Consider the following 18555-nt stretch of genomic DNA (forward strand, 5'->3'; position numbering starts at 1 on the left):
TGACTGGGTTAGTAACTTTATTTAACATGTTTAGAATCTTTTGACAACAGTGACGGCATGTAAGACAATTTATGATATAACACAATGGATGGCTAATTCGTCATACTGCATTGATATTTGATATTATTTATAACGTGTTAAGCTTTGTTTTGTTTTAGATTGAATGTTTTGCATGCCAACGGTGGTTCCATGTGCTGTAACTAGGAATGAAGATAAAATAGTTCAACAGAGTAAAGAACACAAACTGGAAGTGCAGTCTTTGTTGTTGAAAATGTCCGCTATACCCCATCCACACTGAGGAGGCTCTGAAATGTACATCAACCAGGGATAAAGAGAAAGTTAACACTGTAACACTGTTGACATGTTGGAAAAGATTAAAGATCTACAATTTCTGTTTAATTTGTCAATATAAAAATTGTATTCATTGATTTACTGGCCACCATTACAGTGGTTACATGTTCAGTATATGTATTGATGAGCAAACCCACTGCAGCCTACCTCACTAGCTCACTCTCCATCCCTGCTTTGGACAATTAATAGCATGACTCTGGTACTTTGGCCTTTTCCTTTATGGTTGATATTAACGACGAAAGGAGATATTATCTGTCTCTCTCCTATTGTGTACCGCTGTTAAATACTGTGGAAAAATAAAAAAAGTACTTAGAACTACCAATTATTATAGATAAACATTAAAGAAAAGGGTAAACAACACTGGACTGAATCCCCTAATTGTCAAACTAATATTAATGTACAACAATATAGAAGATACATGACTAGAGGTGCCCCTGTGACAACAATTTTGGACCCCCTTGTGGCCCCCCTAAATGTGGAGTATGAAATAATTTTTACATAACAAATTTTTGCTATTGTTCTTTTTTTACATCCGTTATTAGACAGTGGCAACGTTGATGATTATGAACATGGTCTTTTGCCTGCTAATGCCTGCAATGCAGTGAAGAAAATGATATGACAACGATAACTTCTAATGTAACTGGCCCCTCTAACAGTACCACTGGCCCCAGCTTGGCCCTCCCAGTTGAAATGGTCTAGAACCGCCACTGGGTGGGTGCTGCAAATGATTAGCTAAGCAAGGGAAGTTTGCAACGTAAGCCCCTCAGCCCTCGTTTTTAGTCGAGTTTACGAGTATACAATTATGTTCACTTCGGGGCCTGAAACATCTCATAATTCAATTCGCGACGAGTGTACATCGGCAAAGTAAAGTCCGCGAAAACTTAAAAACAACATCAATGGAGAAGCCAACATACAAGTGTTAAGTAAAAAAAAATGCAAATAGGTTAGAAATTGTGCTACTAATGCACATGAGAGCACAAACACGTCTCGTAAAAAGTAAATACAATTTTGGAAATAAAACATTTCCCTTCAGAAGTTCCAGCTAGGCAGGCTAACATTATTTAGCTATCATACTGTAGGCGTATATTAATAATTATATATTTAAAATAAGTAGACATGCACTTATAATTGACTGTAGCGCATATAAAGCACCCACAAGCTACCGGTAGCTGAAAACACAATCATCGCCGTATGAACAAGTGACACATTTCTGGCCAAGGGTTGTCCATTTAAAAGTCATTCCTTCCTCGCCATGCAAGTGTATACTCGTCAGACATCATGAACGCCATCAGAAGTGTCCACTTAATTTGAGGGCTGAGGGGATAGGGTGTGTCTTTTAAGTGTTTGGACCGCAACCCGTGTGTTGACATGATAGCTTAGCAGAAAGGAACACTGCTTGTTTCAAAAACTAAGCAACGGCACATAGAGGTGCCATATGTATGGTCGACTCGGGTTGCGGTCCAAACACTTAAGACACACTCATCCCCTCAGCCCTCAAATTAAGTGGACACTTCTGATGACGTTCATGCCGTCTGACGAGTATACACTTGCAGGGCGAGGAAGGAATTACTTTTAAATGGATTGCCCTTGCCCAGAAATTCATCACTCGTTCATCCCGCGATGATTGTGTTTTCGGTAGCTTGTGGGTGCTTTATATGCGGTACAGTCAATAATTATTGCATGTCTACTTACATTAAATATAATTATTAATATACGCCTACTGTATGATAGCTAGCAAATTAATTAGCTAACTAACGTTAGCCTGCCTTGCTGAAACTTCTGAAGAAGGAAAATGTTTTAGTTCTACAATTTCCAAAAGCTAACCAAACAAAAACATCATTACTTTTACGAGAGGTATTTGTGCCGTTATGTGCATCAGTAGCACAATTTATAATTTATCAAAATTAGTTTTTACTTACACTTGTATGTTGACTCCATACTGACGTTGAGGTTTTAATTTTTCACAGACTTTTCTTAGCGGATGTACAATCATCGCAAATTGAATTATAGGGAGTTTCAGGCCCGAAGTGAACATAATCGCAAACTCGACTAAAAACGAGGGCTGAGGGGCTTACGTTGCAAACTTCTCTTGCTTAGCTAATCATTTGGACCGCCCTCCAAGATGGTGTGGGGATTCCCCCAAGGGCATAAGGCGAGGGTAAGTGGACGTGGATGTGTCTTTTATGAGTTTCAACTGCAGCCTCACTCTCACTTCTTCTTCTATGATATAATGGCGGTCCGCAAACCAATGTTAAAGGTGCATGCTGCCACCTACTGTGCTGGAGTGTGTGGTCAATCACAGTTTACAACATTTCTAAATCCTCCTACCTAAAATATAAAAGAGCCCTACTAACTTCTAATAGACCCATCCCCAAAATCCCTTCCAAACCCCCCCAACCCCGTCCAACCTCAATGACCCTACACTTCAATCTTTCCCTCTCTTCAACATACTTACAACAATATAACAACACATGCTCCACCATTTCATCGACCACACACTCCAGACCCAAACCATTCACATGCTTGCCAACCAGATGTAATGAAGAGTCAATGTACAATGTCCTAAGCGCAATCAAGCAAACACCTCCTCTTCCTTTCTAATCTGACTTTTGAATCTTGGTCCACCGACCTTTCTTTGGAGGGCATATAAATGCCGGCCCTTGGGCTTAGAGTCCTATCTTTTCTGCCACACATCTATCAAAATGGCTCTGATCTTACGTTTGGCCTTACTTCTACATAGTGGAAGATTAATATAAATTATATCTAGTTTTAAAGCTCTTTTGGCTATCTGGTCTACAATTTCATTCCCTTCCACACCTGAATCATGGCTCACATCAACACCATTATCCCAGAAACCCTAGACCCACTCAATTTGCAAACTGCCCCAACAGATCCACAGATGCAATCTCTATTGCACTCCACACTGCCCTTTAACACCTGGACAAAAGGAACACTTATGTGAGAATGCTATTCATTGACTACAGCTCAGTGTTCAACAACATAGTGCCCTTAAAGCTCATCACTAAGCTAAGGACCCTGGGACTAAACACCTCCCTCTGCAACTGGATTCTGGACTTCCTGACGGGCCACCCCCCAGGTGATAAGAGTAGGTAACAGCACATCCGCCATGCTAATCCTCAACACAGGGGCCCCTTAGGCGTGCGTGCTCAATCCCATCCTGTACTCCCTGTTCACTCATGACTGCACGGCCAAGCACGACTCCAACAGTATCATTAGGCTTGCTGACGACACAACAGTGGTTGGGCTGTCACAGACAACGACGAGATAGCCTATAGGGAGTAGGTCAGAGACCTGACCGTGTGGTGCAAGGACAACAACGTCTCCCTCAACGTGATCAAGACAAAGGAGATGATTGTGGACTACAGGAAAAGGAGGACCGAGCACGCCCCCATTCTCATCAATGGGGTTTTAGTGGAGCAGGTTGAGAGCTTCAAGTTCTTTGGCGTCCACATCACCAACAAACTAACATGGTCCAAGCACACCAAGATAGTCGTGAAGAGGGCACAACAAAATATATTCCCCCTCAGGAGACTGAAAAGATTTGGCACCTCAAAAGGTTCTACAGCTGCACCATCGATAGCATCCTGACAGGTTGCATCACTGCCTGGTATGGCAACTGCTCAGCCTCCGACCGCAAGGCACTTCAGAGGGTAGTGCGTACTGCCCAGTACATCACTGGGGCCAAGGTTCGTGCCATCCAGGACCTCTATACCAGGCGGTGTCAGAGGAAGGCCCTAGAAAGTGTCAAAGACTCCAGCCACCCTAGTCATAGACTGTTGTCTCTGCTACCGCACGGCAAGCGGTACCGGAGTACCAAGTGTAGGTTCAAAAGGTTTCTAAACAGCTTCTGCCATAAGACTCCTGAACATCTAATCAAACGTCTACCAAGATTATTTGCATTCCCCCCCTCTTTTACGCTGCTGCTACTCTCTTTTATTATCCATGCATAGTCACTTTAATAGCTCTACCTACATGTACATATTACCTCAATTACCTCAACTAACCGGTGCCCCTGCACATTGACTCTGTACCGGTACCCCCTGTATACAGTATATAGCCTAGTTATTGTTATTTTACTGGTGCTCTTTATTTGTTACTTTTATTCCTTTTCTTGTTTTATGTATTTTTCTTAAAACTGCATTGTTGGTTAAGGGCTTGTAAGTAAGCATTTCACTGTAAGGTCTACACCTGTTATATTCAGCGCATGTGATTTTGACCCAGCACAATCTCACTACTACACCCAGTCTATCAATTCTCCATAATAACATTAATACCTCCAATAGTAGGTCACTCCTATTATATTTACCAGATGATAAACTATTTAATACAGACAGAGAATCTGAACATACTATAATTCTAACAGGTTGTACATCCTCCACTCACTGGAGGGCAACTATTATCACCAACAGTTCAACTGAGTATACTGACAGTTCATCTGTTAGTCTTCTACATATCTGCACATGAAATTCAGGAACGTAAACGACTGCTCCTGTGTACCCGCTCTGGGTCCTTCGATCCATCTGTGAAAAGCGGTAAAAAAGCATAAATACTTCTACCAATGTAATTGTCAACCAGTTTCCCTATATCACTGACTTCAGACCAATACTCACTCTCACTGTATTACATTACCCCTCGTACACCAGTAGGGAGTCACTGTTTAGGCAGGAATTGTTGGACTGTGGCTTCAGATTTTATTTAAATATAGGTGTCTCTTTATTTAGGTTGATGGCATGACATTGAAAAAATGACGTTGAATCAAACATACCATTTTATTATCAACTTTGAAACAAGGTAAAATACATTTTCTTTATCAAATATGAAATTCAACATAATTTCAACCACCCAATTGAATATAGGATGAAAAAGAGACATTGATTAAATAGTAAGAATATGCAAAAATGTCAACATCTAAAATATGATGAAAATGTGACCTGGATCTGGTGTTGCATGTTCAATTGTATTTACAACACCACATTAAATAAATTTAGTTGCAATTTCCATGTAGATTCTACGTGAGATTTTTAACCATTCTGCGAGGAATATTCAACACAATTTCAACGTATAGATAGTTTTGAGGATTATGTTGAAATTAGATTGATGTAACAACCTGTTAGTCAGGTTAAGTCATTGTATTTAAGTTTAAGTTTTACCATAATTTCGATGTTTGCAATGCTGGTTGAAATGATATGAAAACAGTACTGGTTCATGACTTTTTGCAAATCCAGATGTTTCAAACATAGATTCAACGGCACAATACGTTGACAAATTATGTTGAAACAACGTTGATTCAACCAGATTGTGTCCAGTGGGTTATGAGTAACCTTAGAGTAAGCCCTGTTGGGCTGCAAACATTTTAATTCACATTAGAACACATATGCCATGAATTAGTTAACTGTGTTCAAAGACTTGGTAGGTCATACAACTATTAGCTGTAAAGACAATATTTTCATGATTACTAAACACATTACAGGCCACAGTATGGTAATGAAATTCTGTCAAAATACCAAATGTTTTCAGGGTATACAACAAATCTCCAAGACCATGAAATCCACCAGATACTGTTCTAGGGGCTGCTGATTGCTCTGTTGTTGGCCCACTTCATCATTAGGTAAGAGTTATATGAGGTTGGTTGAGGGCACTTTCCAGGATCGGAGTCTTACCCTCTGTGCTGCTTATCTGTTCTCATGTAACCTACCTTTGGGGTTAAGGATGTGGAAAATGACTGCATGTGACTTGTGTGTATACGCCTGCAACTCATTGCTCTACCCTATATTCGTATTATTATTCTACTTAAAGAACTCTACATCTTATCTTGGCATTGAACTCAAAGAAAATACTTGATATTCACAGTTATGTTTGTTACATACAGAGCCTTCAGAAAGTGTTCGTACCCCTTGACTTATTCCACATTTTGTTGTGTTACAGCCTGAATTCAAAATTGATTAAATTGATTTTCTCTCTCAATGATCTACACACAATACCACATAATGACAAATTGAAAACATGTTTTTAGAATATTTTGCAAATTTATTGAAAATGAAATACATAAATATCTAATTTACGTAAGTATTCACACCTTTGGCTGCAATTACAGCTGTGAGTCTTTCTGGGTAAGTCTCTAAGAGCTTTGCACACCTGAATTGTACAATATTTGCACATTATTCTTAAAAAATTCTTCAACCTCTGTGAAGTTGGTTGTTTATTATTGCAAGACATCTGTCTTGCCATAGATTTTCAAGCCAATTTAAATCAGAACTACAACTAGACGACTCAGGAACATTCAATGTCGTCTTGGTTAGCAACTCCAGTGTATATTTGGCCTTGTGTTTTAGGTTATTGTCCTGCTGAAATGTGAATTTGTCTCTCAGTGTCTGTTGAAAAGCAGACTGAACCAGGTTTTCCTCTAGGATTTTGCTTGTGCTTAGCTCCATTCTTTTTATCCTAAAAAACTCCCTAGTCCTTGCCGATGGCAGACATTACCCATAACATGATGCAGCCACCACCATGATTGAAAATATGACGAGTGGTACTCAGTGATGTGTTGTGTTGGATTTGCCCCAAACATAACGCTTTGTATTTAGGACATAAAGTGATTTTGTTTGCCACGTCTTTTGCAGTTTTACATTGGTTTCTTATTGCAAACAAGATGCATGTTTTGGAATTGTTTTATTCTGTACAGGTTTCCTTTTCCCTTTGTCATTTAGGTTAGTATTGTGGCGTAACTACATTGTTGTTGATCCATCCTCAGTTTTCTCCTATCACAGCCATTAAACTCTGTAACTGTTTTTAAGTCACCATTGGCCTCATGGTGAAATCCCTGAGCGGTTTCCTTCCTCTCCGACAACTGAGTTAGGAAGGACGCCTGTATCTTTGTAGTGACTGGGTGTATTGATACACCATCCAAAGTGTAATTATAACTTCACCATACTCAAAGCGATATGCAATGTCTGTTTTTTATGTTATTTATCTACCAAAAGGAGCCCTTCTTTTCGAGGCATTGGAAAACCTTGGTCTTTGTGAATGAATCTGTGTTTGAAAAATCACTGCTCGACTGACGGACCTTCCAGATAATTGAATGTGTGCGGTACAGAGATGAGGTAGTCATTCAAAAATCATGTTAAACATTATTATTGCACACATAATGAGTCCATGCACATTTTTACTCCTGAACCTATTTAGGCTTGCCATAACAAAGGGGTTGAATACTTACTGACATTTCAGCTTTTCATTTTTAATTGATTTGTAAAAATTGCAAAAAAACTATTCCGGTTAGTCATTATGGGGTATTGTGTGTAGGCCAGTGACACGAAATCTAAATTTAATCCATTTCATATTCAGGCTGTAATAAAACAAAATATGGAACAAGTCAAGGGGTGTGAATACTTTCTGAAGGCACAGCCTCTTAATGCAACAGTCATAAAGTTAATATGAAAATTATTTTCTTATTAGGAAGGAAATGTATTGTAAATTTGTGCATAACCTTGTGAGTTTGAAAGTGCTTAGAAAGTGCTAGGCCTAGAGCCATGGTCTCAGGCAGCTTTCAAGTTTGAACAGTGGATTCAGTCGGCTCATCATTTCCATGGTCACCCTGCTCAACGGTATTGGCAGCAGCCAGAGTGTCTGCCTCTGCCTCAGAAGCTGAGTCTTCGTCAGAGAGGTCTGCGTCTGAGAGGATCCCGCAGCCCGTGTGGCACAGCTGGCGCTCCAGGTTGGTGATGCGCCGCTTTAGCCGCTGCTGTGTGGCAGTGTACTCGCTGAGCAGGCGGGCGAAGCGCGTCTGCAGGGTGTCCAGAGAGGACTCCAGCCTCTCCACCTTCTCCTCAGTGTCCTCTCCACCCAGTCTGCCAGCCTCTGCATTCTCATCCAAGAGGCCCTCCTTCATAAGGATCTCCTTCCCCCTCTCCTCCAGCACCTTCTTAGCATCAGGGTACTCGGTCACTGCTTCCATCAGGTCGTCCTTAGAGAGGCAGAAGAGGTCAGAATAGCCGATGCTGCGGATATTGGCCGTCCTACGGTTTCCCATTTTGCTGCCCTGGATGTTGAGGATACTTATCTCCCCAAAGCAGCTGCCGGCGGTGAGGAGGGCGTACTGTGTGACCCCGTCATTTGCCACCACTGCCAGCTTCCCCTCTTTGATGATGTACATCTCCTTCCCTATGTCCCCTTTGCGGCAGATGTAGTCCCCTGGGCTATAGACCTGTGGCCGGAGTTTCAGCACCAGCTCCACCAACAGTCCAGCCTCACAGTCCTGAAAGATACGGACTTTCTTCAGGGTCTCCAGGTGCACATTGATGGCGATCTCAGCCCGCAATTTGTTAGGCAAGTTCTTCAATACCTCCTGCTCATCCACTGCTTTCTTATTAGTCCAGAGGTAGTCAAACCACTTAATGACGCGTGCTTCCAGCTCCTTGCTGACCCGGCGAAAGTGCATGTAGTGTTTGATGGCATCAATACGGGCCTGAAACTCTGCACGTGTGGCATTCATGTTGGAAATCATGGAGCCAACATTACCCACAATTGTGGCAAAGATCAGTACCCCAACGAGGAAGTCAAAGACCACAAAAAGATACTCCTCATCTCGTACAGGTGCAGGCATCTCTCCAATAGTGGTGAGGGTGAGGGTGGACCAGTACAGGCAGTAGACATAGCCCCGGGTTAGGGAGCCATACTCAGGGTTGGAGATGTTGGGGTACACCCAGGTATCAGAGCCAAACCCTAGAGATTTGGAAATAGCAAAGTAGATGCAGGCGTTCCAGTGGATGATGACCAGGATGTAGAGCACCAAGTTGCAGATGCGGAAGATGTTGGGGTAGTTTGTGCGTGTCTCAGTGCGGTCAAAGAACTCAAACATGCGTGGGAAGCGCAGCAGGCGATTGAATCTGAGCTCTGGGGTGTGGATTCCTGTGGATATGTAGGCCAGATCAGTGGGTAGGATGGACACGACATCCAGCTTGAACTGAAATGTGCGGACGTAGCTGTCTCTCAGCTTGGAGAGGTCCTTCACCAGCAGACCCTGCTCCAGAAACCCTGTTGTATATAGAAGGTGTTGCCATTAGCAGGAAAATATCTACCCAGGTTATCAATCATCTCTCACATCTCTTTGTTTTGATCAGTAAATAATAAATACAGCTATACATAATATAACAAAAGTGTGTTTAGTCTCAAGCTAGGACCTGTTTTAAGGGTGTATTCGATGGTGATGTACCTGTGCGGAGTCGGACACATGTGTCCAAGATGTACACAGCGTCTGAAAGGTAGTCCAGCACCAACCAGCAGATGTAATTGCTTGTCTGCAGTTTGTCAAAGCACGCCCTACACATAGAAGGGAAAAAGAGAATACTTAACTCCAGCATCAAACGTCCATCTATCAGTCCAACATTATATCGTTTCATTTTACTGATTAATAAACATCCCCTCTAGTGTTGTGCTATGTGTGGACTGTGGACCAAACAGAAAATGTCTGTGTTCTCAACTACCTAGCCACAATGAGGATCCAGTTGTAGAGCACAGCTATAGCAATAACAAACAGCCAACGGTAGTACATGTCGTCTGATGGGGACACAACGAACACACCCCATTTGTTCCTGAGAAATAAAAGAGAAAGGTTCATGTCAAATAAGGTTACACAGATCTTTTTTTGTTTCTGCAGGTAGACATGGGTGGGTCTGATCTTCAAGGGCCATGTGTCTGAAAGACTAACCACTGAACATATATCAGCTTTAATAATGATTACATTATTATGATGAGGCTGTAGACTGTATCAAATGGGGTCCATTTAAGGTAAGAAACCAGACGATGGATTTTTATTAAACTGAGGTAGATACATGTTACATTGTAATTCAGAACAGTTTATAGCGTATTTAGAGAATCATCACAGAGGCAGACATACCTAAATCTCCCTTTGGTATTGTTGCCATTGGCATCAGGCTGCGTATTGCTGATGCGACTAGGGGCAGTCCTTAGCTCAGGGCCACGGAAGCGTTCCAAGAAAGAGTCTGGCCGCTCCTCCTCCTCTAGAAGGCTCCTGTGTGCCCACTCCCTCAGAATCACCACCAAATTCACTAATCTGAGAGAGAGAGAGAGAGAGAGAGAGAGAGAGAGAGAGAGAGAGAGAGAGAGAGAGAGGGAAGGGAAAGAGACAGAGCTATTCAGAGATACCTGTAAAGAGTAGCAGAATTTGTATAAAATAACTATATTAAGCAGAGTAAATTGGGACAGATTAGCATATGGGTGAGGCAATTTCAACATCACACTATCTATCAGTTGTGAGCTTTGGAAACTACCATTGCTGAGGAACCAGAATTTACCTAGACAGAGCTCCCCGTCCTTGAAAAGAGTTCCTTGAGTTGTTTCCACCATCGAGAGCGGCCACCCGTGCCAGCTCTGAGGATGTGTCATCATTATCATGATCACATTCTGATGGCACTCTAGGAGAAGAGAAGACAGAGGCAGATGCAGTGAAGATGCACTCTTGAGCAGGGGTAGGTATACATTTGGATGCACAAACAATGACCATTTGAGTCTCTGATTAGCAGTTGAAAAAGGGAGGCAGGGTCAAATACTGTACATGGTGGTACATTGTGTAAAACAGGAAGAGTTGTATATAAGCATAAAGGATGCATGCAGCAAAGAAATATAATTCTAGAACTAGAACCCTATGCAGGCCTCTCTGTGTAACCCACCTGCTGAGAGTACTCTCAGCTCTCTCCCTCTCTGTCTCCTCCTCCACAGTGGTCTTCACTGAGAGACGATGGGGGGACAAGTCTCTGTCGGTTACCTGGCCTGTCATCTTCAGCTGAAATGAGCTTTCAATTGATACAGAGAAACATTATTAAGAGTCTTTCCATTCCATCTGATACGCCCAAAAACTGTCCACTAGTTGACCATAATTATGAGCTTTTCATACAGTATTTAACCAACATCTGCATGGCACAATGGTATTTAGTCATATAATCATGAAATGTGGCTGGTGTTTTGCCATGGTCAGGGCCGGATTAATGCAGGGGCTTACCGGGGCTGAAGCCTGAAGCCTCTTGGGCTGAAGCCTCTTGGGCCCTTTGGGGGCCCAAGAGGAAGCAAAATGTTTTTAATAAAATCATACACTGAGTACAGTCGTGGCCAAAAGTTTTGAGAATGACACAAATATTAATTTTCACAAAGTTTGCTGCTTCAGTGTCTTTAGGTATTTTTGTCAGATGTTACTATGGAATACTGAAGTATATTTACAAGCATTTCATAAGTGTAAAATGCTTTTATTGACAATTACATGAAGTTGATGCAAAGAGTCAGTATTTGCAGTGTTGACCCTTCTTTTTCAAGACCTCTGCAATCCGCCCTGGCATGCTGTCAATTAACTTCTGGGCCACATCCTGACTGATGGCAGCCCATTCTTGCATAATCAATGCTTGGAGTTTGTCAGAATTTGTGGGTTTTTGTTTGTCCACCCGCCTCTTGAGGATTGACCACAAGTTCTCAATGGGATTAAGGTCTGGGGAGTTTCCTGTCCATGGACCCAAAATATCAATGTTTTGTTCCCTGAGCCACTTAGTTATCACTTTTGTCTTATGGCAAGGTGCTCCATCATGCTGGAAAAAGGCATTGTTTGTCACCAAACTTTTCCTGGATGGTTGGGAGAAGTTGCTCTCGGAGGATGTGTTAGTACCATTCTTTATTCATGGCTGTCTTCTTAGGCAAAATTGTGAGTGAGCGCACTCCCTTGGCTGAGAAGGGAAACTTTTGGCCACGACTATACAAAACATTAAGGAAAACATTTCCATGACATAGACTGACCAGGTGAATCTAGGTGAAAGCTATGATGCCTTATTGATGTCACTTGTTAAATCCACTTCAATCAGTGTAGATGAAGGGGAGGAGACAGGTTAAAGAAAGATTTTTAAGCCTTGAAACAATTGGGACATGGATTGTCTATGTGTGCCATTCAGAGGGGGAAGGGCCAAGACAAAATATTTAAGTGCCTTTGAAAGGGGTATGGTAGTAGGTGCGAGGCACACAGGTTTGTGTCAAGAACTGCAACACTGCAGGATTTTTCACGCTCAACAGTTTCCCGTATTTATCAAGAATGGTCTACCACCCAAAGGACATCCAAACAGCTTGACACAACTGTGGGAAGCATTTGGTGTCAACAAGGGCCAGCCTCCCTGTGGAACGCTTTCGACACCTTGTAGAGTCCATGCCCTGACGAATTGAGGCTGTTCTGAGGGCAAAGGAGGGTGGGGTGCAACTCAATACTAGAACGTTTCCTTAAAGTGGAATTGACAGCATTTTAGCAACATGAAATCTTATTAAAATCTGATCATATACACCCACAGGAAGAACATGACTCATTTTTTTTTACAATTTCTGACAAGCGAGCACTTTGATATGGTCATTTTCAAATTTTCATAAATTCTTAAAATGGTTGGGAATTACGTATACTAAGGCATTTGTGAAAATTGTATAGCAATATACAAAGTGAAAGTGTCAGTGCGTTTCGACAATTAATAGACCCTGCAGTAAATAAAATCGAACAAAAAAAAATATGTCTCATCCAGGACCAGAGTCTACGCAGACCTTAGCCAATCAGATTTACAGTAGGCCTTTATGCAAACAAGCCATTTGCCACACGAGCCTGCCATCATTCATTTGAATTTGACTCTGTGTGTTTACAAGCAGTAGCACCAGCGCGGCTTTAGATCATTAGAATGCATTTGGCAAAAGCCAAAAAATACACCTGAGTGGATTTCTGCAAATACGTAAATACCTCGGGAGTCTTCTTACATTTGGGAACTTTACAGTCCTATTGATCACACAACCATGAAAAGGTAGGCTGTATTTCCCTATACATCAACAAGATCACCATCTAAAGCTAGCCAGAGTAAGCTGAGCTAAAATCTAACGAAGGAACATTAGATAAACCCTCTCAAACTTTTTCAGCCAGTTGGCCGTAAGTAGGCTGCTCGTCCTTCTGCAGCTTGCCTGCCAACGCATGCTTGTCCCAACCAAGCACCCAAGCTAACTGGCTAAAGTTGGCTAGCTTGCTAGCTAGCTACCTCCAGACACAGATAAGAACACACCTCACTCTGACCATTTTACTCGGGATCTCCTTTAGCTAGCAAAGCGATTCACATTTCTTGCTAGCTAACCAAATGACACCTGCATCTCTGGCTGTGTAGCCACCGAAAAACAATATGAGAGAAGTCAGTCACTCACTAACTCCTCCAATGACATGACATCCTCCTAGCAACTCGCTATCTAGCTAACGTTAGGCTCTGTGTTTTTAGCTATCTACATAAATAGATGCGCTAGCCTATTAGCCACGTTATAACTGACTTGTGATCATTTCTCTTGCTAGTTACAGTCGTCTGTTTTTGTCAGAAATATTTAGTCATTTAAACTGAAACAGTGCATCCCGAATGGAGGCAGCAAGCAATGTACCAGGCCAGCTGTGATTTACGTGATAGCAATATTTTTGGGACTACCAAGAAATGTATTGGTGAATGATACACTGCTCAAAAAAATAAAGGGAACACTTAAACAACACAATGTAACTCCAAGTCAATCACACTTCTGTGAAATCAAACTGTCCACTTAGGAAGCAACACTGATTGACAATACATTTCACATGCTGTTGTGCAAATGGAATAGACAACAGGTGGAAATTATAGGCAATTAGCAAGACACCCCCAATAAAGGAGTGGATCTGCAGGTGGGGACCACAGACCACTTCTCAGTTCCTATGCTTCCTGGCTGATGTTTTGGTCACTTTTGAATGCTGGCGGTGCTTTCACTCTAGTGGTAGCATGAGACGGAGTCTACAACCCACACAAGTGGCTCAGGTAGTGCAGCTCATCCAGGATGGCACATCAATGCGAGCTGTGGCAAGAAGGTTTGCTGTGTCTGTCAGCGTAATGTCCAGAGCATGGAGGCGCTACCAGGAGACAGGCCAGTACATCAGGAGATGTGGAGGAGGCCGTAGGAGGGCAACAACCCAGCAGCAGGACCGCTACCTCCGCCTTTGTGCAAGGAGGAGCAGGAGAAGCACTGCCAGAGCCCTGCAAAATGACCTCCAGCAGGCCACAAATGCGCATGTGTCTGCTCAAACGGTCAGAAACAGACTCCATGAGGGTGGTATGAGGGCCCGACATCCACAGGTGGGGGTTGTGCTTACAGCCCAACACCGTGCAGGACGTTTGGCATTTGCCAGAGAACACCAAGATTGGCAAATTCGCCACTGGCGCCCTGTGCTCTTCACAGATGAAAGCAGGTTCACACTGAGCACGTGACAGACGTGACAGAGTCTGGAGACGCCGTGGAGAACGTTCTGCTGCCTGCAACATCCTCCAGCATGACCGGTTTGGCGGTGGGTCAGTCATGGTGTGGGGGCCGCACAGCCCTCCATGTGCTCGCCAGAGGTAGCCTGACTGCCATTAGGTACCGAGATGAGATCCTCAGACCCCTTGAGAGACCATATGCTGGTGCGGTTGACCCTGGGTTCCTCCTAATGCAAGACAATGCTAGAATTCATGTGGCTGGAGTGTGTCAGCAGTTCCTGCAAGAGGAAGGCATTGATGCTATGGACTGGCCCGCCCGTTCCCCAGACCTGAATCCAATTGATCACATCTGGGACATCATGTCTCACTCCATCCACCAACGCTACGTTGCACCACAGACTGTCCAGGAGTTGGCGGATGCTTTAGTCCAGGTCTGGGAGGAGATCCCTCAGGAGACCATCCGCCACCTCATCAGGAGCATGCCCAGGCGTTATAGGGAGGTCATACAGGCACGTGGAGGCCACACACACTACTGAGCCTCATTTTGACTTGTTTTAAGGACATTACATCAAAGTTGGATCAGCCTGTAGTGTGGTTTTCCACTTTAATTTTGAGTGTGACTCCAAATCCAGACCTCCATGGGTTGATAAATTGGATTTCCATTGATTATTTTTGTGTGATTTTGTTGTCAGCACATTCAACTATGTAAAGAAAAAAGTATTTAATAAGATTATTTCTTTCATTCAGATCTAGGATGTGTTGTTTAAGTGTTCCCTTTATTTTTTTGAGCAGTATATTAATCATGCATTGAACTGCATCCATCTATTCTGCCAACAATTCCTGGAATGTTAAGTCAAATAGAACCTATTTTTAAAACCTCCTTTAAAGTTAGTTTTGTAGCATAAACTGGGAATTTTATATTTTTGACTGATATTATGATTGTCTTTTTGATTCATATCTGCAAAGTAGTTAAAACGCTGTCAGTTCGACTTTAATGTTTTGTACACTCAATATACAAAACATTAAAGCAATATAAACAGTATACACTCAATGTACAAAACATTAAAACAGTATAAACAGAATACACTGAGTGTACAAAACATTACGAACACCTTCCTAATATTTTGCCCTCAGAACAGCCTCAATTCGTCGGGGCATGGACTCTACAAGGTTTTGAAAGCGTTCCACGGGGATGCTGGCCCATGTTGACTCCAGTGCTTCCTACAGTTGTCAAGTAGCCTGGATGTCCTTTGGGTGGTGGACCATTCTTGATACACACGGGAAACTGTTGAGTTGAAAAACAAAGCAGCGTTGCAGTTCTCGACACACTCAAACCGGCGCTCCTGGCATCTACTACCATACTCTGTCAAAGGCACTTAAATCTTTTGTCTTGCCCATTCAACCTATGAATGACACACATACACGAATCAATGTCTCAATTTTCTCAAGGCTTAAAAATCCTTCTTTAACCTGTCTCCTCCCCTTCATCTACACTGATTGAAGTGGATTTAACAAGTTAGGGATCATAGCTTTCACCTGGATTCACCTGGTCAGTCTACATCATGGAAAGAGTTCTTAAAGTTTTGTACACTCAGCATATATTATACAGTTTACACAGTATATATATATTGTCTTCCCTGTGGCTCAGTTGGTATAGCATGGTGTTTGCAACGCCAGCATGGTGTGTGCAACACCAGGGTTCTGTGTTCGATTCCCACGGGGGGCCAGTACAAAAAAAATATTTACATATTTTTTTTTTTTATGTATGAAATGTATGCACTCACTACTGTAAGTCGCTCTGGATAAGAGCGTCTGCTAAATGACTAAAATGTCAATTTAAAATATTTATATATATATGATATAAATATATTTACTGCAACCGCCAACAGGAGGATCCACAGGAGGATTCAGGAGCCCGCTCTCAGTGAGTGTACAGTAGATAGCCAGCTGCGGTCTACTGCTGCTCTGCTAATCGTCAGATGGGGGAGGAGAGGAGGTAGGGGGCCCACGTGGGTAACTGGGGGGCCCTGTCTCGGTTAATAAAAATACAAAAAATTAACTACATAATAAATAAATGTGACTGGTCAATTGTGTGCTGGCCCAAGCCCATAGTGGGCGCAAGAGGAAAAAAAACAACAACAAAAACTATTTCGTTATTGTTTTTATTATTTTATCCAACCACAGGCGCCCGCTCTCAATGTTCAAAATACACCAGAGAGCATCATTTAGACACAGAGGACCAATAGTAAAAAAAAATACCTATGGATTACATTTTATCACAAGCACATACAGGTAATAACCAAAATAAAGGAAACACCAACATAAAGTGTCGTAAAATGGTGTTGGGCCACCACAAGCTGCCAGAACAGCTTCAATGTGCCTTGGCATAGATTCATCAAGTGGACCTAAATCATGCCAGGAAAATATACCCCACACCATAACATAAACGTTGTATCACTCATTTACTAAAGTGTTTCCTTTCTTTTGTCAGTTACCGGTTGCCTACTGTCGGGAAGGCCGCAATTTGGGCAGCTTGTTGCGTTGTCGCCGTAGACATACACTACCGGTCAAAGGTTTTAGAACACCTACTCATTCAAGGGTTTTTCTTTATTTTTTACTATTTTCTTCATTGTCGAATAATAGTGAAGACATCAAAACTATGAAATAACACATATCGAATCATGTAGTAACCAAAAAAGTGTTAAACAGGTCACAAAATATATTTTATATTTGAGATTCTTCAAATAACCACACTTTGCCTTGATGACAGCTTTGCACATGCTTGACATTCTCTCAACCAGCTTCATGAGGTAGTCACCTGGAATGCATTTCAATTGGTGTGCCTTCTTAAAAGTTAATTTGTGGAATTTCTTTCCTTCTTAATGTGTTTGAGCCAATCAGTTATCTTGTGACAAGGTAGGTGGGTATACAGAAGATCTATATAAATCCATATTATGGCAGGAACAGCTTAAATAAGCAAAGAGAAACGACAGTCCATCATAAAATATATTTGTTTAACACTTTTTTGGTTACTACATGCTTCCATGTGTGTTATTTCATAGTTCTACAATGTAGAAAATAGTACAAAATTAAGAAAAACCCTTGAATGAGTAGGTGTTCTAAAACTTTTGACCGGTAGTGTATAATCCATAGAAGGGCTTCAGAACCTCTCACCCTGTAAATTATAGTGTTAAACTCATGGATACCCTAGCAATGGCTGCCAGTCCTGACTTGAATGGGAACTGCCATCTATGGATTATATTGCTATGGTTAGTTGTGGCTGTCTGTTTGCCTTTTGCCATTAAAAAATAGAATCGCAGGAAAAACTTAGTTTGGAAAGCAAATGCCTACCGCTGAAAAGAGAAGACTAATCTGTCTGTAGAACCAATATAAAAAAGTTTTCTTATAAAAAAAACAAAGCCCCGGGGCCTAGGATTTCTTAATCTGGCCCTGGCCATGCTTCAGGGGTGTACTGTATGTGGAAGATAAGGGCTATAGTCATGGTTTGGTACAGATGTAGGATCTTCATTTGAGCTAGACTGCTACAGCAGGAAAATAATCCTTCAGCAACAGGAAATGTTAATTATTAGTGTATGTGGATTATACTTAATGGACATTTTTGTAGGGGTTGATACATTTTTCATGAGGGAAAATAAAGTATGAAATGGAAATGACAAACTTCAGAAGCCTTTTAAAACCTCAAATACACTACAAGTTTTACATTTCCTGCATTGTCCTGCAAAAGGTTGATCAAATTAAGATCCTACATCTGTAACTCTCTCTTCAGTGTTTAGGGAGTGTGTGAGAGATAGAGCAGAGGGACAGAAGACGATTGGGACTGCCGGCCACATTCCCTCATCTGGGGCCTCCAAAACAGGCTGTGGTCGCCGTGGTGACTATTTTGGCATCCACA

The 18555-nt window shown here is 42.0% G+C and overlaps 1 protein-coding gene and 1 long non-coding RNA gene across 2 annotated transcripts; both read right to left on the reverse strand.

Moving 5' to 3' along the window:
• On the reverse strand, nucleotides 1-2516 carry LOC106603408 (uncharacterized). Its single transcript, XR_001328415.3, has 3 exons — nucleotides 2271-2516; nucleotides 499-637; nucleotides 1-305 (listed from the first exon to the last, which is right to left on the reverse strand). It is a non-coding gene; the product is annotated as an uncharacterized LOC106603408 (long non-coding RNA).
• Nucleotides 2517-5127: 2611 nt separating this feature from the next.
• On the reverse strand, nucleotides 5128-11229 carry LOC106603333 (cyclic nucleotide gated channel subunit alpha 2). The gene is made up of 6 exons (XM_014196877.3): nucleotides 11055-11229; nucleotides 10680-10799; nucleotides 10262-10438; nucleotides 9849-9956; nucleotides 9578-9684; nucleotides 5128-9399 (listed from the first exon to the last, which is right to left on the reverse strand). The coding sequence occupies exons 1-6, from the start codon at nucleotides 11159-11161 to the stop codon at nucleotides 7913-7915; spliced, it is 2106 nt and encodes a 701-aa protein (XP_014052352.1). The 5' UTR covers nucleotides 11162-11229; the 3' UTR covers nucleotides 5128-7912.
• Between the last annotated feature and the right edge of the window lie 7326 nt (nucleotides 11230-18555).

This window comes from Salmo salar, chromosome 04 (assembly GCF_965601325.2).
Source record: "Salmo salar chromosome 04, fSalSal1, whole genome shotgun sequence".
NCBI lineage: Eukaryota > Metazoa > Chordata > Actinopteri > Salmoniformes > Salmonidae > Salmo > Salmo salar.